Source organism: Tetrao urogallus (assembly GCF_951394365.1).
Source record: "Tetrao urogallus genome assembly, chromosome: 7".
Lineage (NCBI taxonomy): Eukaryota > Metazoa > Chordata > Aves > Galliformes > Phasianidae > Tetrao > Tetrao urogallus.
The window spans coordinates 18,286,053-18,308,005 of NC_136820.1; the positions used below are offsets into that span (position 1 = coordinate 18,286,053).

General features: G+C 42.1%; 2 protein-coding genes across 2 annotated transcripts in view; both read left to right on the top strand.

Moving 5' to 3' along the window:
* Positions 1–375: 375 nt before the first annotated feature.
* Positions 376–5,905, top strand: FKBP14 (FKBP prolyl isomerase 14; the record flags this gene model as incomplete). Its single annotated transcript, XM_079538676.1, has 4 exons — positions 376–569; positions 1,748–1,899; positions 4,063–4,190; positions 5,747–5,905. 4 exons carry the CDS (start codon positions 376–378, stop codon positions 5,903–5,905), a joined length of 633 nt encoding a protein of 210 aa, XP_079394802.1.
* Positions 5,906–16,286: 10,381 nt separating this feature from the next.
* Positions 16,287–21,953, top strand: part of SCRN1 (secernin 1) — a gene marked incomplete at its 3' end in the record, with an annotated part of 32,535 nt that continues 26,868 nt past the window's right edge. Inside the window, exon 1 of the mRNA XM_079538564.1 lies at positions 16,287–16,434. The remainder of the gene's footprint in view (positions 16,435–21,953) is intronic.

Here is a 21,953-nt window from a genome sequence, read left to right on the forward strand (position 1 = left end):
TGGCGCTGTCCAATCGGAGGCCGGCAGGAGCCGGCTCTATTGTGCGGACTCTCCGGCGCGCTAACGTTCGCTTCCTGGAGCTCAGGTCCCGCCCCCTTCGCTTAGCGACCCTCTCGCAAAGCGCCGCTTCCGATTGGGCAAACCGAGCCTCGGAAAAGGCAGCCAATGGGCCAACGCTTCTGCTTGAGCTGAACCAATCAGAGGACGTGGTTCCCCCTAGTCCCGGCCGGCACGAAGTCGAGGGCTGCCGGCCGTGAGGGCAGCTGCCACGTCTGCGGGCTGGCTGGGCCGAGCGGCCGCCGTGCTGCCAGCAGCTGGTGGGCCATGGTGGGCTCGCGGCGCTGAGGTGGGCGCTGGGTCTGGCGGCGAGGCGGGATGGCGGCGCTGCGGGCCGCCCTGCTGGGCGTCCTGCTGGGCTGCGCGGCCGCGGCCCTCATCCCCGCGGCCGACGTGAAGGTGGAGGTGCTGCAGAAGCCGTTCCTGTGCCACCGGAGGACCAAGTGGGGGGACATGATGCTGGTGCACTACGAGGGCTTCCTGCAGAGCGACGGCTCCATGTTCCACTCCACGTGAGTTTCCCGGGGCGCGGGGCCAGCTCTGTGGATAGGATGTGTATGTGTGTGTGTGCGCGTGTAAGTGTGTGGTGCAAGAGGATGAAACAAGCTAGACGAGAGCTTTGCTATCACATCAGAGCTGGCAGCCAGGAAGCTTGCATCGCTGGCAGACGCTGCTGCCTTTTAGATTCTGATGTGCTGTAAGTGGTGTTCCGTACCCGGCCCAGACACATCGCATTCTGAGGGCAACTGCGATGCAAATATGAGGAGGAGCCTGCAAATCCCTTGCTAATGGTGCCTTTCCTGTGAAGCGATGGGGTGCTAACAGTGGGAGACAACGAGATGCTCACGAGGCTGCACTGGAATCACTTGTGGAAGTCATTTTAAATAGCAGTCAAAACAGACAACGTTTTGCATGTTCACGGTCCTGCAGATGCAAATTAAAATCTCACTAATTTTCTCTTGTAGCTAACCCGCCTCTCTCAAAGGAGTTGTAGTGACTCTTTAAGTTTTTGCTGCTGACTAACTCCTGTAAGTGCTCTTATGTTGCACCTTTCTTGCATGACTAGAAATGGAGCTTTGGGCTGTAGTTAAAATTCTGTGCCTGTCAATAAATTGGAAGTGGTTGTGTTGTACCACCTGGTTATATTTGAAAAGGGGGTTGTCTGCCTGTTTTAAATGTTCTGCATGCATTTATTTCTCTTTTTCTAGGTATCTGTTGTGTAGTCATTTTTTCTTCTGCTGGCTTTTTCAGAAGAGATGTGACTGACTCTTCTAAGCATGTTACAAGGTATACTGCAGTCATGGCCAAGCTGATTTGTGACTTGCGATTTACAAAGAGCTTACATAGCCTTGAGCATAACTTCCAAGCATAAATGCCTTTCTAGTCTGATCAGTTTCAAAGCAAAATAAATGATCAGGAAAGTGAAGATGAGGATCCAGGTTTCTCAGCGTTGTCATGGGTGCACCTTGTATGTGCTGTTTCATTCCTTTGCAGTTCTTAAGGTGCCTTGTCATGCAAGTCATAACTTCTAAGGACTTTAAAAGTTTAGAACTTTCATTTGAGAAATACCAAGATACCATATAGGCTTTTATTTTTTTATTGCATAAGTGTGAGTGTTTTTTGGTCTGTCCCATTTGCCTTTTATGGAACTTGCTGTTTAAAGATTGTGTTTTATTCCATTCTTTTCCAGTCACAAACATAACAATGGGCAACCTATGTGGTTTACACTTGGCATAAGAGAAGCCATCAAAGGCTGGGACAAAGGTTTGAAGGACATGTGTGTGGGGGAGAAGCGGAAGCTAACTATTCCACCAGCCCTTGCTTATGGAAAAGAAGGGAAAGGTAAAATGCCTGAACTCCTTCTCTTGCTTAAATTGTTTTTAATCTCTATTAATTTTACTGATTTTGACTGAAGAGGTTAGGAAGTTTTCCATGTTGATATCATTAATTAAGGGAAATTATTGGAGTGGGGTGCTGTTTCTCGAAAACTTGTTTTCTGCAGAAAATACTCATTAAGTGTCTTAAGTGGTGAATGCAGGAGAGGAATTCATGACAGCAGCTGTGCTGTACATTCTGAGTGTTACTTCTGTTAGTGCTGAGCTCAGCAGTGCTCTGCTTTATTATTTATTTTCAGTCAAGCTTGAAGTGGTTACTATAGTTAACACTTTGGTTGTTGCATCTGTGTTTGTGATAATAATTCCATGAATGTGCATGTGCAAGCCTTGTTCTTTTTTGTGGGTTTCTTCTAGGAAGCTGAAGAACCTCCAATTCTGTTCATCCTCTTATGTTCTTAAATGTTACAATGAAAATTCACCATTTATTTCTCCATATAGGGGCACTTCATTCTTTCCTTCTTACAACTTTGGGCAGCTGTGCCTGTTACCCAAAATAAGATATGTGGGAACATTAACAAGGAAGCTGATATCTACCAAAAATGTACTGAATGATGTGCAGGCAGATAAAAGCATGGCTGGTAATGTTTTTTCTCAACCTGTGTGCTGCTGGCAGTACTTTTCTCCCCTTTCAAACATTTTCAGACAACCCTGCTTTTAATGAGAAGGTCAAGACTGGAATGTGTGGTTAAATGAGTGACAGTTTAAATGATGCAGGAATGCTACTTTTTCTGCTTTATGCAGGGCACAGCTGTAAGTCTTTTTCTACCAAAAAAAACCACCGAAACACTAAATGCTGTAGAGCTCACCTGGTAACTACAGGCCTAATCGCTTTGACTGAAGGCAGCTGTAGTGCTTTACATATTAAAGGCTTGCAAGCCTCACTTATGCATTTAATGCAAGAAGGCTGAACTAGTAAACACTGCTAGCTGCCGTGCTTTGGGAAAACACTGAAGTATTTGAACGTATGAACCTTATGTTGCTGTGCTGTTGAAGAATTCTATTTTCTTCATACTTTCCACTGAACACTCAGTTCACCAGCTTCCCTTTCTTGCTCTCTGCCCTGAATGATGAGTCACATGCCTTATTCTGCAACCCTCAGGAAAAAAATTTACCTATGTTCCAAACCCCACGCAGGCCACCGTGGCCTATATTTCCAGAAGATTCTGTACATTTATTCATTCTGGAGATCTATTAGCATGTTAAATATATTCTGAACTGCAGGAATAAACATCACAGCTTCCAAACTGTTAAGTGAGGATTAATTTTCTCCTTATTTCAAGGCATGCACGTATTTTTGGAGTGCCTCTATCCGATATAGAAATAGAGAGGTTAAATAGGACCAAATGGCAGAGGAGCAAAGTTCAGAGCTAAATAGTCTTTGACAGTAGCATCAGCCATTAGGGTGAGGATGTATCATGCTATTGAAAAAGCCAGAGACTGATAAACTCTAGGGATGGTAATAATGAAATGTTCTCTGGCACTATCAGAAAATTATTAATGTATTGACTTGCATCAAAATGAAATGATGTTAATAACCTTATGATCAGGCTTATGTGCCCAGTTTCTGCTGTGTGTTTGGAAGTAGTTCAGTGCTTTTTGTGTTACAATTCAGAGACAGCCATAGGATACTAACAGCATTGCTGCCCTTCTGCCTTTCTTGTCAAGAAGTGTCAGGATACCACATACAGAGGTAGCATTCAGTCCATCTGATGCACTACTTGCCTTGCTGTCCATTGCTCTGAGCTGTGTACTGAAACAGTGGCCACCTAACTCTATGGTCTATTTCACTGCTTTCTGCTCAGACTCGGTCTGGCTCAAAAAGTGGTTCAAGAATCTTGTCTCATAAGTCTGTGATGACAGTTACTGAATAGGAGCTCACAAGAGTACACGCTAGCTTTCAACGAAGCTGGTTGCATCTGAACTTGCACATGTGTTGCAAGGGCTGCTCAGGGTCTGAGCTACAATCTAAAATAGTTGTACTTAACACTGTTACAGATGCTTATTCATTTTGGCTCAAAATGCAGGTTGCTTTGAAATAATGGGATTACTCTGAAGCATGTGGCTTTCATGGTGCACTAAACGTGTATCTTTCTAACTTCGTTGTGTGCAGGAAAAATTCCACCTGAGAGCACACTGATCTTCAATATTGACCTTCTAGAAATTAGGAATGGACCCAGGTCTCATGAGTCGTTTCAAGAGATGGATCTTAATGATGACTGGAAGCTGTCCAAGCAAGAGGTGAGTGGGTTACTTTTGTTGCAAGCAAATTTAACAGAATTATGTAGTAAAAATGAAAAGATAAGGTAAAGCTTGGAAGCTTAGCTTTCAATAAAACTAAGCTGAAGATGCACGGTTATGCTGTACCAAGCTGAGCCTTGGATCTTGAGCTGCTGAATTGAGGAGTCTACAAGTGGATTTTGCAAGCTGCAGCATAGGCATGTGATGGAAGTGCACCCCACACTTATGGAAAACTTCATGAAGTAAAACATCTTAGAAATAAAACTTCAAGGTTTGGTTGTTTGTTTTTTTTTGAGTTAGTTGCTGCTTTACTAATAAACTAGATTTTGAAGATCACCTACTGTAAAGCAGTCCTGTTTTGTAGCTTTTACTGCCTGAAGAACATTTATGGAGCACTATTCTGCATTATTCTTGTTGCCTTTTATTTTCAGGCTTCTGTTTTTATGCTGTGTGGATGTTATCCATGAGAAGTTAGGATAAACCACTAAGTTCATAGAATTACCAAGACTGGGAAGGATCTCCAAGGTCTTCTAGTCCAACTGTCCACCTACCACCAATATTTCTCCACTAAACCATGTCCCTTAGTACTATGTCTAAAGATTTCTTGAGAACTTCCAGGGATAGTGACTTAACCACCTCCCTGGCCAGCCTGTTCCAGCATCATTTTTTATTTGGGGACTGGTTCAGTTTGCCAGTCCTTAGGAGGGTTATCTTTTTGTAATGCACAGCAGCTAGGCAGTGTCAGTGTTTCCAACATGCATGTTAGAAACATGAGTAATGACCATAACACACACTGGAATGTGAATTGAATAAAACAGACCTGAAGTGTGACCCATTTATCTTCCTGTTAACAGTCCACTCTTGCAGTTTCTGTTAAACAGGTTCTGTCTATTTAACAAAGGGATGTGTTGCTATTACTATTCTGGAGATGCATTGCTATTAGTACTCTGATAGAAAGCTTTGTGATTTAGAACGCTTAGGCTCTTGGTAGTTAAACTCAGTAAAAATTGCTTGCCGTTAGTAAATGGCTTGGTGTACATAACTGTTCTAGCTCTCCATTCAAAAACTGCCTTGAATCTATTTGCCCTTCAGAGCCTTGAGATTTCTAGTAATACACTGTAATGTGTTGCCATTAGAGCAGTAAATGTAAAGATTATGGATAGATTTCTGTATCATTTTGGGGTTGCTGTTTGGGTTTACATCTGCTAGTTTGACAAATTGCTAAGACATGAGAATGCTGTTTTAATTCTGACCAATTGGTAGCTATAATTTCTGCCTACCCGTTCATACTTTACTATATAGACATCAGATGACATACCTTCTTGGCACAGTTTTCAGTCGTACAATAAAGCCATGGCAGCTAGTTTGCTAGCTTTATTTTCTTTCATCACCAAGCAGGGCCAAAGAATCTGGTTAGACAAGTTTCCTTCTGTTGTGGCGTAGGAAGGAAGATAACTATTAATAGTTTAATACTACCATCCCAACTCTGTCTCTTACATTCCAGTAATCAATTATCTTAAATATGAAGACATTAACTCTCATCTTTTATCTAATAGGTGAAAATTTACTTGAAGAAAGAATTTGAGAAGCATGGAGCAGTGGTAAATGACACCCAGCATGATGCTTTGGTTGAAGACATATTTGATAAAGAAGATGAAGACAGTGATGGGTTTATATCTGCAAGGGAATTCACATACAAGCATGATGAGCTGTAGGAAAGGATGACATAATTTTTTTGACACAAATGGCAATGACTTAGACTGTCTGGTTCTCTTGTCGTCTTGATTCTGTGTTTTGGAGTTGACAGCTGCCATTGGCGGAAGAGAAATGACAAAAAAACAAACCCACACTTTTTTATATTAAAAGAGAATTTCAGTTGTTTACGTTAAAAATATATATGTATTTTAAACTATTTGTAAGATTGAAATTGTACTTACTGTTGTGCAATGAAGACTTGCACGTTTTGTTTTTTAATTTTATATTAACTTATTTTTTCAGAAATGAAACAAGGTTTCCAGGTATTGAACATCTTGAAAATCAAAATCCAGTACAGTGCCTTTCTGTGCTTTATTTCTTCAGATCACATTCAGTGACTTTTACATATGACTTCTAGTCTGACTTAATCAATTATTTGACCTTCTTTTTTGTACGTTGCTGCTTGTAAAGCAGTGTGCTGGCATTGCTTGCTTTCTGCAGATTTTGAAATATCCACTAGAAAGCATCAACACCTTGTAAGACAGCTGAGAAACTCATACGAAGCTGAATGAGAAGAATGGCTGTCCTATGCTGATTCTGCTTTTCTAAGGGAGAATACCAAAATAACTGTTTGCATCACTAAAGGGAAAAAAACAAACAAACAGAAAAATAGGAGTTAAATATCAGACCTTCTCATTTTTACATTAGCAGTGTTCTAGAAGATAAGGTACTATTTTCCAAATAGTTTTGTTGTTCTGCAGAGGTAGCGTCCTTCACTTCCTTACATGCATTGGTTTGTGAAGAGATTACATTTTCTTCACTTCAGGTGTTGAGAGACATCTAAAGGAAAAATTTAGCAAATTTTTTTTTCCCGTTTTCAGAAAGGAAGGAAGGAGCATGCTAACATGCAGGTCAGTATGTCCTAAAGAACACTTTGTGTTACTTGCCAGCTTTGCTACTGCCTGAATTGTAGAATTTGTCTTATTTTTTTTGCACCTTTGCTGTATTTTCACAGGTAGCACAAAAGTTATCTGAGTCTTAAGTAATAAAGTGACTTTTAAAAAAAAAGAAAAAAGAAGTGTGAGGTAAACATTCTGCTGCTGAATCTTTATGGTGTGGAGATAATGAGGATTTCAGCTCTGTCTTGTGTGTTTGAACCCTCTCTAAAGAGGAAGAAGCTTGGCCGTCATCCATGGGCCTGAATGAGTGGGTGAGGTATCTCTTAGAAGGATTTAGCCTTTATTCTTCCAGCACTAAAATGGGTTTTTGAACAGAATACTTGAATTTAAAAATACTGCCATAGGTTTTGTAGGGATATGAGGTAAACCAAATTGTATAAAATCAGCATTGCTGTAATGTGCTAAGGAGGGGTGGGGGAGCTTGGGGGGAGTTGCATTCAAGATCCTCAATTAGCTTGATGAAAATTTTCTCTGCAATCTAGCGTTGCGTGTAAGTATTAGAAGACTGCTTTATTATAGACAGCAAGGATTTCTGTACAGTGATTGTGCTACATGAAGATATGCAGGGGTGGAGTTTTTGTGTTCCAGCATTTGGTATTTTATGGCATGTGGCTTACCTGATGTGTAGTTTTCATATTTTGTTTTAAACAGCGTTTTTTTTCCCCTCCTTCACAATATCTAGTTTTCTTGAACCTATTTATTCTTTAGTTCTGTGGCAGTCACAGTAGAACGGCATAGGATGCTACTTCCATTTGTTCTTATGCTTGTTGCCTGTCCTGGTTATTGTGAGGAAATAATTAACAAGTCATTTTACCAGTCATGAGTTTACATAAACTTTTTTTTTCCTTTTTGCTCTAGAAAATTTGTCTTGCCTGACATTGTTTGTGTGCTGAACATCTTGATTTCTCCTACAGTCACCAGAGCACAAGGCACTTTAGAGTAATTCATCGTATTTATATAGTTCACGTTCTGTTAAGGTAGATGCTTTATCAGTCAGAGGTGCCTATCTTCCCCCATTAACTAAGTGGGGAGCATAGACAATTCTTGCATCCAAGGCCAAGAATGTCTAATGGGTTATAAAGTTGACCCTTGAGGCAGTACTGCTTAAGATTCAGGATCTGGTTGGTAACAGCCAACCAAATAGAATTACAATGTGTATGCTGCTGGGAAGAGTAGAATTGAGACTTGGAATGGGTATATCAGGTTTTAAAATCATCTGCAGTATTTAGCATGCTCACTGAACATCTGACTGGGAAATGAAAGCATAAAAGCACGAAATAAAACTTGACCCTGATTAGTGGCCAAATACTTCAAATTTAAGCTTTTTTAATGGATACCAACCTACTTCTAAAGTGAAGGCCAAACGTTTTGCTTGTATTCAGTAGGAGTTTGGAGTCGGTGAATACTGTGAAATATGCATTATCTTCTGTTTAGATTTTGAAAATATTTCATAAAAATAACTTCAAGTAAACATACATACTGTAGACAATTAATGCCAGCAGAGTATTAAAGCTGCAAGGCCAAGATGATTTATTTGGTGTGCTATGCATAGATTTACATGGAGTGAATTAGTTTTAATGCTTTTCTTGGTAGCTATGTTACATTTCTGAAATTGAACTTAAAAATTTTTTGAAATTGCAAAATCAGCAGCAGATTTCAGAAGCTGCTGCAACCTCATTACCATTTGCTGTCATTCAAGTCCTTCTGTGAAAATGAAAAAATTTCTTAGGAAATAACTGCCTGTCTTACCCTCAGCTGTGTCTGGTTGTTAGTCCCTGGGGCGTGCTTCTGCAGTGTCAGCAGGAGCCAGCTAGCTACTTACAGGGGAGTAGACATGAGCAGCTGCTCCTCCTCTGATGGGAGAAGGGGTATTGGAACTTCAGTAGCACTCAGCAACCGGCTTCTGTGCAAACTGCAAGCTCTATTTCCATGAAGAAACAAACCTTTGCTGCTTGTCTGTAAGATGCTGCACTTGAAAAAGTGGAGATGGCTCAATGGTGGTGTGAGCATGTTCTGGATTGTTCCTCTTGCAGCTTGTAGCCTTCTCCCCACATTTCTTGTTTTCTGGTTACAGATGAAAACACTTTTTCTTTTTTTTTTTTTTTTTTTTTTTTTTAACATACAGCAGTCTGTCATTCAGAGCTATGACCTAGCAATTACAATAGGAGTTGCTGTTTTGTGTACTTCAGAGCTCCTTTTATTTGAGAATCCTTGATAAGCGTTGCAGTGACACAAGAAGGCTTTTGGCAAAGCTTCAGGAACAGTGTTTACAATCTTAAGTGTTTTCTGAAGCTTTCTTCTGTGAAATCAACTGACACAGCAAATGGTGTTGAAGCTAAAGGAAATTGCTGTACTGGGTTTCAAGTCTTTGCTTTATAATATCTTACGTCTGTGCTATCAACAACATTTCTGGTATTGAGGTGTTTATGATGAGATCATAAAACTGCAGTGTGAAGTACGTATTGCACTGCTATGATAACGTATTGTTCATAATACTTAGGACAAAAATGATCTATGGCATGTCTGAGAATTCCACATAAAAAATAGGTGTTACAGGTCAACCATTAAATTACAAGTGCCTTTGTCATATGTGCTCTCTAACACAGTCTCTGTTGCTGGAGAGTCTACCTCTTGACCCAGAGATCTCAGCCTGAAATGGCAGCTATCAGCAGGGTGGAGAGAGCTCACTGCTTTGGGATGTTTCTGGGAAAAGGAGTGAAGCTAGGGCAAGTGCAGTAAGGCACAGAAGAGTGATTTGAGAAATGCAGAAGGCTTTGTTTTCTCAATCCTATGGCATCTGATTCCTTGGCAGAAAACTGGCAGCCACTGCTACAGGTACTGCACGTTGTAAGGCGGTGGGTTCTTGGTCTGACTTGGGTTAGAAATCGCTGCTTCAGCTGATTCTTTTTGTGGGTTCTACTCATCACAAAGTTAATTCACTCTTTCAAGGTTCATTAAAGAATATTCAGAATAGTTATTCTGAGTTTAATGTTGTCTTAAAAGTATCCCAGCCTCACTGTAAAGCTTTTGCAAAAACAAACCATGAAATAAACCCAAAACAGCCTCATTATTTTCATATAATCCTGGATAATTTTAGCTTTTCCTGAAAGCCAATCATAATGCTTACGTTCTGTGCCCTACTTTTCTCCTGGTGTTCAAGAAAAACAACTGTGACATAATGATCTTTCTTTAGCTATCCTGGTTCTGCTCTTACATCTGTGCTTGATTATGTCCACAGTTTTACTCAGGAAGCTAACTAAGAAGATCAGTAAGAAGCTGCAGGGACAAAGACATCCTTGCTTAGCTTTCCCAACCTGCAGTGAGCTCAGATGGGAAACGCCTTTCATTGCATAATTTTAATTCCCAGAGCTTCAGATCCAAAAGTAGAGTGGTTTAGCTTTTACTTGATTTGGAAGTCTTGTGTTATTTTCCATCTTGGATGATATTTTTAAAAAAAAAAAAAAAAAAAAAAGCTTAGTTTAGCTGAGAAATTTGCCACTAAAATATAAGAAACTGAAACTTCAGCATGTCAGGCAGATTTTGTGCAAGGTTTCTGAATACCCTGTTCTTGATGGAGGGTGAGAGTTTGTACAGAGGGATGAGTTCTCTACTAGAGAAACAACAAAATCTCTGAAGGCTTACATTAAAAGCTTGCTGGCTTTTTATTTACTGACTGAAATACTTTTCATAATGTTGTTAGTAACACATTATGTATGTGGGAGGGATTTTAAGCATATGTGCTGTCTATTCCTTATTCCTGTCCTTGCGAAGGGCTGGACTGAGCCATAAGTGGAAACCAGGGAAAATGATGTTCTGGGGCTTTTGCACATGTATGCATGGTTGTTGTGGAGGTGGTGCTTTGTTTTCTTGTAACTGCTCTGCATCTTGACTAGGTAAACAATGAACAAAGACCTTTGAAAAAAAATATTAGGGTTTATTTGGCTGCTGAAATCTGGTGTAGCCAACTCTTCAGAGCTCCTCAAATCTCTTTTGTGCTTTCCTCTAATTCAAAAATTCTGAAGCTGTTCCTACTACTGAGAGCTGCTCTTTGTATTAGGTATGATGCTTCTAATTTCTAGTTTGTGATGTGATCTGCTTAAGGAGATTAAATGATGCAGGATAATTGATTTCTCATCTGAGAGTCAGACTGAAAGCATTAACTCAATTCTGTCCTCTTACATTTTGTTGCCATTGAAATTTCTTTAAAGGAGCTGATGTTTCTTCTTTCCCAGACTAATAAACTAGGTAATACCCATTTCTTTTGCACATGTGGCTTGCTGCCTCTCTGGAAGTAAACAGCTCAGCTTAGCTCTGGTATCTCTAGTCTGCTGGGCTGTGATTTCAGAGAACAGGTTTTCATTCCGTAAATGCAAAGCAGAATGCATTAGTGACTCTGTGCCCAACTCTGGTTATGGAATCCATATAGTTATACCTAGCAGACTAACAGTAGCTTAAAGAAAATCCTGACTTTCTGGATTACTCTTAGCAGCTTTGAAAATACTGTTTTGTGCTCCTTCCTTTTAACAGAAGGATGCAAATGCAAATTGTTACTATTATTCCAGCCCTTAGCTGGAATCCCATCTTGTCCTCACTGCTATTGTCACTAGTTGGGTTAAAATCTGGGAAACAGAAACAGCCAGTGTTAATTTGTTAGCAAGTTCCTCCTATAGCAGGGCTTTACAGCCTCAAGCTGCCATTCACAAAGCAGTGAGGCAGTGTGAAGGCAGCCATAACCTCTGCACCTTGCCTTTTCAGTAGGCAGCTGTGGGAGAGCAGTACAGAGGCAATAATGTCTCTAGATAACTAACTGAAGTGCTGTCAGCCAGGTCCTGCTGTCACACTGCAGCCCTAGGGTGTAAAGCTAAGCACAAGCCTGGGGAAAATACCCCTGGCAATGGGGGGAAATAGAAGAGAAAATAGAAAGGCAGGGGGCCAGCTTGTTGTACCAGCCCCCTTTTCTTGTCTGATAACTTCAGCCAAGGAAGCTTAAACACTTTTAGGTGACTGATTGACGTTTCTTTGTTAAAATAAGTACATAGCATGCAACCAGTGTGAAATAGCAGAATTCGAACTGTGTACTATCTTCCCCACCACCTCTTCTCCGCCATTTTCCAGACATACATTCTGGATGAATGTATGTAGATGTATGCAATGTAAAGTCCTATGGGCTCTTTTATGAGTGAGAAATTCTGACTTGGGAATGTTTGTCCAGAACTTAAGCCCCCTGATGTGCAGAATAATAATAAAGGCTGCAAAAAAAAAAAAAAAATGTGCATAGATGGGACGTGCCACTGTTCAGTGTCCCAGCTTATGATGTGTATGGAGTGGTGAAAAGTGGTTGCTGACACGTTTGACTTGTAAGTGTACTTGGCAGACCTGTTGCTGTGGTAACTAATCAGAAGGCTAACCTCCTCCGAATGAGTGCTGTTTGCCTTGCACCAGATGGCTCATACATCACGTAGTGGCATTTTCTGTCCCTTTCATTACTGTTCAATCTTTTCTCTAAGTGCTGTGATTTAATTTGTAGCAATTTAGACACATTATTCAGATTTGTGACATGCTAAAATACAATACAAAGCTGCTTGGGTGGATGCAACCAAAGATCTACTATTTCAATAATGATATATATAGAGCACATGGTTACCATAGCATATTTCTTGCAGATAAAGTGAGACCATTTTTTCTATTCGTTGCTCTGCTACAAGCAGTTCTGCACAGGCAGCATGCTAGCAATGAGAATATGGATGAAGGCTAAGGATAATTTCATTAAAAATTCTGTATTTGTATTTTCTGACTCTTTATCCGTTGTTTTTTTTTTTTTTTATTACTGGCTTATTTTCTCAGAATGACAGATCTATTTCTTTCACCTACTTTGACTATTTATTATTGTGAGCTACTGTCAAGAGATTCAGCCTAATTGTTACAGATTCTGTTACAACTCACCTATAAAGCCATAGACCTAGAGTTTTTTCTTAAGTCAGTAATGATAAATATGTCTCATGATAACTTTAGAATTATGAAAATAAGTATGCTGTCACAGATCATTATACATCATCAATGTTCTAGTTTTCCTGTTTTAAGAATCAAGTGATAGACAATGCTTTTTTGGTAAATGCAATCATCACTCCAGGGAAAGGCAGTCGTCTTGAATGGGTGTTTAGTTGTGTAGTTCAGTGCTGAGTCTGACAGGTCTCTAGACATCAAGCACACCCTGAATCCTTGTGGTCTGCTGGCTTCTTCTGTCCCTGTGACTCTGGTTAGCAGTTGTGCTTTGTTGTGTCACTTCTACAATGGAGAAATGAATTACTTTCTGTGTGCATGAGTAAGAACTGGGCATCTAAGCATACCATTGTGCCTGCGATGGCATCTTACGTACAGCTGCAGCCATTTACATAGCTTAATCTTCAATGGTTTAATTGGATAAAGGGAGTGCACCCAGGATTTCTCCTATCTTTGTAATTCAAACAATCACTGAGCCCAGCAGATGTGATCTCTGTGTATCAGAATATTGCACCTGCTGCACTCTGCCTTTGTTATGGACAGAACTCCCAGAGTGTGGGAGAAGTACTCTCAACTATCTGCACCAATCTCCTGACTATAAAAAAGGAACCAACACCAAAGTGTCATTGATGATTTCTGCTCTTTTAATTTATGACATCACAGCATCACAGCTCATCTGAATTTACTGGCCTATGATATGATTATTATCCTAGGGGCTTCAGGGGTTTTTCAGTGTTGCACAGAGTTAGCTCTTCTGTGCTTAGGATTTTTGCTTCTGTAACTCACTGCAAATGGAGTCCATTAAGTTTAGTAGAATGCCTTTATAGCTACAGGTTTAGAATTCTGACTTAGCAGTAGGCAGCTAATTTTTCTCTGTACAACACTAACTCATCTGATTTTTATGTGCTCTGAAACAATGCTCCACCAGAGAGGACAAGGCTAAGATAGTTGCTTGAAATATCAGAAAAGCATACCAACAAAAGGGATTTACTGGCTGAACTCACCTCTCTCAAAAACATATATGATTTAAAAACCTAAGTGGTCCTTTTTTGTTGTCTGAATTAAGCTAATTTGTTTCCTTCTAAACAGTGCTGAAAAAAAAAGTCATTTAATTGACTGTATGCCTGCCTGCATGTCTGCTCTCCTAGATTTCCAGAGGAAAATAGTTTGGAAAGGAGGAATCAAATTTATTAGTACTAAGGATGCTGGATACTAGTTCTGCTGAATAGGCTTTGATCTCCAACTGAGGAGGTGTTGAAAGGACAAACACACAGTGACTTAAACTGTGTGTTGCTCTGGTTGATTAGTTTTTCCACACATTAAAATAAATAAATAAATAAAACAAGCAGAACAAGGGTTCTTTAAATTTCTGTTCTGTGAAGATGTGTCCTTGTGTTCCTTCAATGTTGCATTTTTTACATATCCATAAATTCTGATGTCATTATATTAAATGTGGTGAACAAATAATAGATGAACATCATGGTTTTGTCCTAACCATAATAGTTTTGTATTTTTTGTTTATGCAGCAATCTCCATTCAGAGGTTTCAAAGATGCAGCTGTAACTGAGAGCTCTCTCCATTTCATTTTCTCCATCTCATTTATAAGGCAATTTAATTGCTGTGAGGTTAACAAGCAGTAGGCTTATGGCAGAACAGCTCCCCTGATTGCCGGGACTGTGCTCTAACCACTCGTCTTTGCTGCTTTACACAGGTCGTGACAGCTTACACAGAAAAGAAGCATCAAGGATTTCTGTGTAGCCAGTGTTCAGTCATTCAGTAGACAGTAATAATTCTTAGGTAGATTATACTTAGCCATAATCATCTCTAGAGTAATTAGGAGAACAGACTTAGTCATGTAAGTGAGCATAATAGGGCAGTGAAAGTAGTGTGTTATAGGATATAATTTAAAATTCCTTTTAAATTGCACCTGCTCTTTTCTTTTGCTATCTTTCTGCTTTTGAGAAGCAAGCTGACTTGGTTCATCCTTGATGTAATCCCAGAGCAAGGAATTTGGATTGCTATGTTTTAACAAAGTTATTACAATTAAACTGGTGTAAACTCCTCAGCTTTTCAGTATTGATTCAAACGATTCAAATCACCTTACAGTCAGGTATTTCAAGTAGGAAGTATCCAGCCTTTTTTTCTATTGCACAGCATCTTACACTGTAATTCTGATCACAGCAAACAGTTCAGTGCAGAAAAATCAAAGGTCTTACCTAAAATACAGGATGGAAGATCTTGGAGTATCAAGAACTGCACGAAGCTATTGATCAGCCCTGTATTTTAACCAAGAGCACTGAGCCTAAGTGGTGACTTCTATTAGTTTCTGTTCAGGTTGCTGATATACTCAAAGAAATGTACAGATGGCACAGCATTTTTCATTCACTGAAATTTAAAAGTGTGAACAGCAATTATTTTTTATTTGTACTAATTATTTATTTGTTGCTAATGAAGATGCAACTTCTGGTCTGTGATGGTGTCCAGAGCTTACCCGTGATTTCCGAACCCACACAGTCTCATGGATCCATGTTGTTTAAGGTGGTGAGAGGAAATCACTGCCTCCATATATGGTTCCAGAATTTTTCCTTCTAAATTTTCTTTTCATATGGGATGCTGTATACAGAGCCTGTCTGCCTTTTTGACTTTCCTTTGTCAGGTTATTAAACTAGATCTAGTGAGCAATGTGATATTCAAGTATCTTGATTTCTACCTTGAAGAGGCGAGTGACTTGTACTTATTCAAGCTGAAAGTGACTTTTGGTCCTGTGGCTTTTGTGATTCGTTCTGCAGATCTGTTAGGCTAGCCTGGCTAAGCCTAATAATTCTGGCGACTGAAAAGGGATAGGAACTGCTTTAGCAGGGGAATTGGACTAGATGAGCTCCAGAGGTACTTTCCAACCCCTATGATTCTGTGAAATGTCCTGAGGAATTCAGCTCTGACCACAAAACTATGCAGCAGTAGGGAGCACATCATGACAAGGAACTTGTCGGCACTAAATTCTGCTTGCTGAACACATAAGACCTGCGATAGGAGACAATCATTGAGAATAAACCTCTTGATCTGGGGCATAAAGCTTTTCTATAAATTTCTGTATTTTCTCGGCCTTCCTCAGATTCTACACTGGTATACAGCTTTGCATCTTTACCTCTTTCTGCTCTTTGGCTGGAAAGCTCTAGTTGTTAATGCTCTTTTTTTTTTCCTGCCTTTTGGTTCATCCTTGTCTTTCTGTCCTTCTTTCCAACTTTCTTTCAGCCTTTCCATCCTCCTAGCAGACATGGCAGCCTCTTCTGCACACTGAATGTGTGGGCTGGAGATGATGCTGGCAGAGCAATGTGGCTCCTATTGCCTCAGTCGGGGCTGGTTTGGCACACAGGGCAAGCTATCTGATCCCTGCACTGAGGACGAGGCAGGCTGTGCCCTGTACTGGGCCTCAGAGGGATGGATGCTCAGGACCATGGAGCTGGCAGGTCCTCGGGGTTCAGCCACTGGAGGGGTGACAGCCTACTGTGCCATGTCCCTTGAGGCCAGCCGAGAAGCCTCGATCTCGAGGCCATCCTCCATCTTCATCAAGGCTGGGAGCCGCAGGACGGGCGAGGACGCGTGGGCCGCTCTGCACCCAAGCACGCCAAACGCGGCCACCTCTTCCAGCCGCCATTTTCGTAGCCCCTGCGTGGCGTCGGTGGGACCCCCCGGCGGCGGCCGCGAGGAGCCGCTGCGTTCCCTCACACGGGGGCGTGGGGAGACCGCCGTTATCGCAGAGCCGGTGTTGAGGACGGAGCCGACGGGCCTGGCTGCCGGGACAGCGAGTCGCAGAGCCGAGACCGCCGCGGGGCCGCACAACCGCCGCGGGGCCGCACAACCGCCGCGGGGCCGCACAACCGCCGCGTCCTCCGCAGAGCCGCAGCGGCCGGGACTCGCAGCGCGGAGCGGTTCGGGCGGCGGCTGCGCGCGCAGGGGAGGGGGGAGACCGACAGGGACCGCAGCCAGCGCCGGGCTGAGGGGAGCGGAGCGCAGCGCCAGGTGCGTAACGGTGCGGGATCGCCGCGGGCAGCGCTCGATGGAGCGGGCGGTGGCGGGCAGCGAGCTGCCGGCCGCGGCGGTGAGACGGATGGAGGCGGCGGTCCCGCTTCCCCCCGGCCCATCGCCGTTCCCGGCGGCTCCGCGCACCTGCCGCGGGGCTGCGGAACATGGCTGCCTCGGCCACCCCTCGCCGTCCCCTCGGTGCCGCCCCGCCGCCCCTCGCCCTCCGGTTGACGGCAGGGCTCTCCGGTGCCCGCTTTCCTCGGGCTGCCCTCTCTGCTGGCTGCTTCCCTTCTGCTTTTGAAGCGAGCAGTGCTTGCCGTTTCCCCTATTCCTCTTCCACCTCCCCCAACCTCCTCTCTCCCCCCCCCACTCCCCCCCCCCGTTATCTGAAGGTGCCTTTTCGCGTAGTCACCTTGGAATGCGGCCGCCCCGGTGCCGTTTCCAGGCGCTGCTGCTCTCAGGTGGGTGCGCGATGCTTTTGCTTGCACGAACGGCTCCGTGCGGAGTCTGCGAAGCTGAGCTCTTGATTTATGCTGCTCTATGATCGACCTGCCTAAAATGAAGTCCTTTTCTCCGGTACTGATAATTAGGGAAGAGAAAAAGATCTTATTGCAGCAGCATCCCAAGCAGAAGGGAGCTTTACTGGGCCTGAGCCTGTGAGTGTGCAAGTGTATAAATCCATCAGTGTGAAAAATTTCCTTAGTGCTGTGGGTGAAGCCGTCCATACCTGTAAAATGTGGAACTTTAAATGCAGCAGTCTCGGATTGTATTGCAGTAGAGTGGGTTAGTTCTGAAATGCAAGCTCATTATGTGTGTTGGATTTACTCAGCAGTTCAGGAGGTAATAACTACGTGAACCTGTGAGAAGTTGCATCCATTATAGGCTATTACCATTTATACTGTTGGTCTAAAAGCTGATATGGATTTATGGACTTAAAGCACCTCTAGGCATGCAGTTTGGTTCATGACATGCACCCCGAACCCTCCAAACAAACAACCTCAGAACAAACCCTCTCATATGTATTTAGGAATCTTGTTCCTGTGAACACAGAACTTTAGCTTTGATTCATCTCAAATCAGAGAAAATTAAACCATTCATAGTGCTATAAACTTTCCCAAGCAGTTTAGGTCCCAGAGTTTGTGTGGACAGTCTGAGAACAGATGTCATATTGAAGAAAATGTGGTGGATGAAAAGAAATCCTTTATTGACATGAGTAGGGTTTATCCTACCCAAAATAGCATTTGTGGTGCTTGGAGTTTGAGATCTTTTTGAAAGATATTTGTAACTTTCGTTTTCCTTCTTTGGCAGGGCATGGTTTAAATTGCTTTTGCTTACTCTTGCTGAGTGTGTTTTTGGTAGAGGTACCAATTTATTCCATCTAACCTCTCTTCAGAAGTCAGCCACGCAGATTGTATGTGGGAAGGTGTGCTAGTTAGTGCTAGGAGCTTCCAGTGAGAATTCCCTTGTTCATTATGGACTTACAGATTTGTGGAACTGGAGCTGTCCTGTTTATGTAGTAGCTTTTTCTTCATGTAAAGTCATTAAGTTGAGAAACAGAATGGAACTGAGGTCCATGACTGTCACTAAGATACCCAGGTGGCTGGCTTCTGATGCTAGGTTTTTTATTATGTGGTGACTTTTGCAAACTCTGTTGCTATCATTGCAACATTTACTCTTGTTTGGAGTTATATTTTAATCAAAAGTGAGACTTCCAACAAGGCACTTGGATGCCTTGTATTTGACTCCTTGTTAACACCACAGCGTTGCTGATTTGAATGGACTGCCAGTCAGTGCACATCAGCCAGTTCTGTGTGGAGGTGGGCATCCCTTCCTGTACCGGATCAGGGCTTCACTGTACAGCACAACTGGATTGTATAAAGATGGAGAAGTACCCTGATAAAAACTGTGCAGCAGTAACACCATCTCACAATGAACTTTTGTGCTGTACAGATACTTTGGATGCCAGTAAGTCCTGACTACAGTCCCTGCCCAAGTGGCAGAAGCTGAGAACTTGTGCAAGAAAACAAATCCTTCCCTACCAAAAGCAGAGGCACAAATACGACCCTAGGTCTCAAGGTGGAATAGCATCTACAGAAGGAATATAGTTCTGTGTCTGCTTGGAGACTTAATTAAGTGTGCTGACATCCACTCGGTGAAGAGTTGGTGGTATAAATACTGAATTTTCCCTGCGTGCACAGCCTGTAATGGAAGTGAGATTGAAATCTGTTGTCTTCTGGATGGCTGACCCTAATTTGTTTTTAAATAGAACTAGTTTTCATCAATGTAATGTGAACTACTTGAGGCAAAAAATTATTTCCCATTTGCTTTTGAAAGATGTCTGCTATGACAGGATGGTTGAGGGCTTATTAGACAATGAAAATAGAACTGGTTGATCAGAGGACTGCAGACTTTCTAAATGGCTTATGTTAAGACTGTAAATGCTGAAGAGTTATGCCAGTATTTAATTTGCTACACAGATGCAAAAAATCTAGCAGTAGTCTTCAGGATCATCCCAAATTTTCCCCACGTGCAGCAAGAGAAATATTTTCGGTTCCTTTCAGTCCTATTATGCATTTGTTCAGTAAAATGACCGAAGGGGGTGTGCTGCGTGGGAAAGCTTTAAAATGTTTTTATCCTTGTGTAGGGAACTGCTACATCTTATAAGTAATAAAAGTGAAGCTACTGGAGAAAATGGCCATCCCAAACATATAGCTAGAAATGTTGAGGTTTTGCTCTGATTCTCCAAAATGCAGTAATTCCTTCTGATGTAATTAGTTCAAGGAGAGTGACTGACTTGAGAGAGAGGGAGAAGTTGAGCTTGGTTTGTGAAATTTCAGCTGCTGCTAACTCTTCTTAGATAGCTCCTCAGGCAGTTGGAGAGACAGACAATCAAAACTGAGTTACAATTCTGTAGGATGTGGCACCTTTGAAAGGTGAATTTGTGCCACTGTTCTTGAATGGTAAGGAAAGAGTCAGACTAATAATGAAACGTCCAAACCATAGGAACACACATCTGGCACAGTTTTGTGCTTTACGTTCAGGGACAGCCTCTGCTTTTCTAATTTTTTTAATTAATGCAAACTTCCTCTTTTCTGCTAAGTCAGTCTTTAAAACTGTCCAAATTGTCAATTTAAAAAAAAAAAAACAACAAACAACCTTTCAGTGTCTCCTAAGTTGGGAACAGTATTATTATTGTGCTTTTCAGATTGCTATCTTTGTTCTGTGCCTGAAGCTGAATGAATTTTGCTCTTCATTTCTGTTTTTGGAAATGTTGCTTTTCTGCAGGATGCAGAGATCACATGTCTCTGTGCATAAGATGCTAGACTTGATTTGTAATGGAAAGACAAGCTTGTCTCAGGCACAGGAAGCATTTTATTTTGAAGGTTAAAGCATTGTTCGAAACCAATGGCTAAACACAGTTTTTCACAGTTGAGATTCCTTCCTCTCTCCCTATTAAGAACACGGGAGAGGTAAGAGGGTATGTATAACCCATTTGATGTACTCTTTCCTTCCTAACGAGAGAGCATCTATCCAAATTTGAGGAATGTTGTTCAGGTGCTGCCTCTGAGTTCTTAATTGCAGAAGTTTGCTGCAGATTAGGCGACTTGTCCTTTCTGGTAGCAATGAAAACAGACTTACTGGAATCTTTAAACATTACTGAATAGTTCAGAAGTATTAGCACAGCTGGGATTCTGTTTTGTAAGAGCACAAAATACAGTGAGGAAAAGTCATGCTTTTATACACAGAAACAAGCTGCGTGTCTTTGTAAAAGGCTTAATGTGCTCTCTGGAGTTTAGAGGCACCTTTTGCAATATAAAAATTAAAGAAAACATTGACATAACCAGAAAGCATTCAAAACTTATCAGCAAAAGTTTAGCAGCCTCTGTATTTCTGGTACCCAAAGCACTTGTCCCAGACCAACTTCAATTCCAAGAAACTGTAGAAGTGAGAGTGGGGAAAAATAATGTATATGGTTATTGAAACTGTTGTGAAGGTCTGAGATGAAACCCTAGTGCTAACCCTCTCAGCCTTGTGTTTGTGGGTACAGGCTTGAAAAGATGTGGACCGTTTCTGGAGATGACAATAAATAACCAAGGACAATCACCAGCATGCTTGAAAAACAGGGCATTGAGGAGAGTTTAGACTTCACCCTGTACAGCTTAATAATTGTATCAACAAAACTCTTGGAGACAAGCAGAAAATGTTCAAAGAGTGTCTGTGGTAGTGTCTGTGATTGTTTGAAGAGCATCTTGTGCTGCCAAGGTGGTAAAGGGATGGGAGCATCTCTCCTGTGAGGAGAGACTGAGAGCTGGGACTGCTCAGACTGAAGAACAGGAGGCTGAGAGGGATCTCATCAGTGCATACAAATACGTGCAGGGAGGGTGCAAAGAGGACGGAGCCTTGCTGTTTTCAGTGGTGCCCAGTGCCAGTACAAGGCTCAGCGGGCACAAAGTGGAATACAGAAGGCAGCATCTGGACATCGGGAAGCACGTCTGCACTGCGAGGGTGACGGAGCACTGGCACAGACTGCCCAGAGGCTTGAGGTGTCCTCCTAGGAGAGCTCCAAAAGCCACCTGGACGTGGCCTGGGCACCCTGCTCTCGGCATCCCTGCTGGAGCACAGGTTGGACAGATGGACACAGAGGTGTGTGCCAACCTCAGGCGTTCTGTGAAATGCGTGACAACGAGAACGAGGGCAACCTGACGATGAACTAAGAAAAGGGGAAAGAGCAGGAAAGTGGAAGTCTCCTGCTTAGATACGTAGCTGCTAACAAACTGCTTCAGTTGTGTGATGAAGGAAGATCAGTGGTGTTCTGAACAAACTTGGGCTGTGGTGTATTCGAGAAACTGCTGTCCTTGTTGTATTTAAAATTAACCTGGTGAGATTGTAAGAAAAACTGCTACCTAGCAAAGTGAGCAGATTTAAGTTGTAGCTGACTGCTAACTGGCTTCCCTCTTTAGAAACAGAATTTAAGATCCCAGGGAGGACTTCTAGGATAATTGTGTGTTCAGTACAAGGCTATAACATTTAGCTTGTGGTGTGTAACTGTTATATGCAGCCCTGTGTGGAGTGTAGTGTTGTGGAG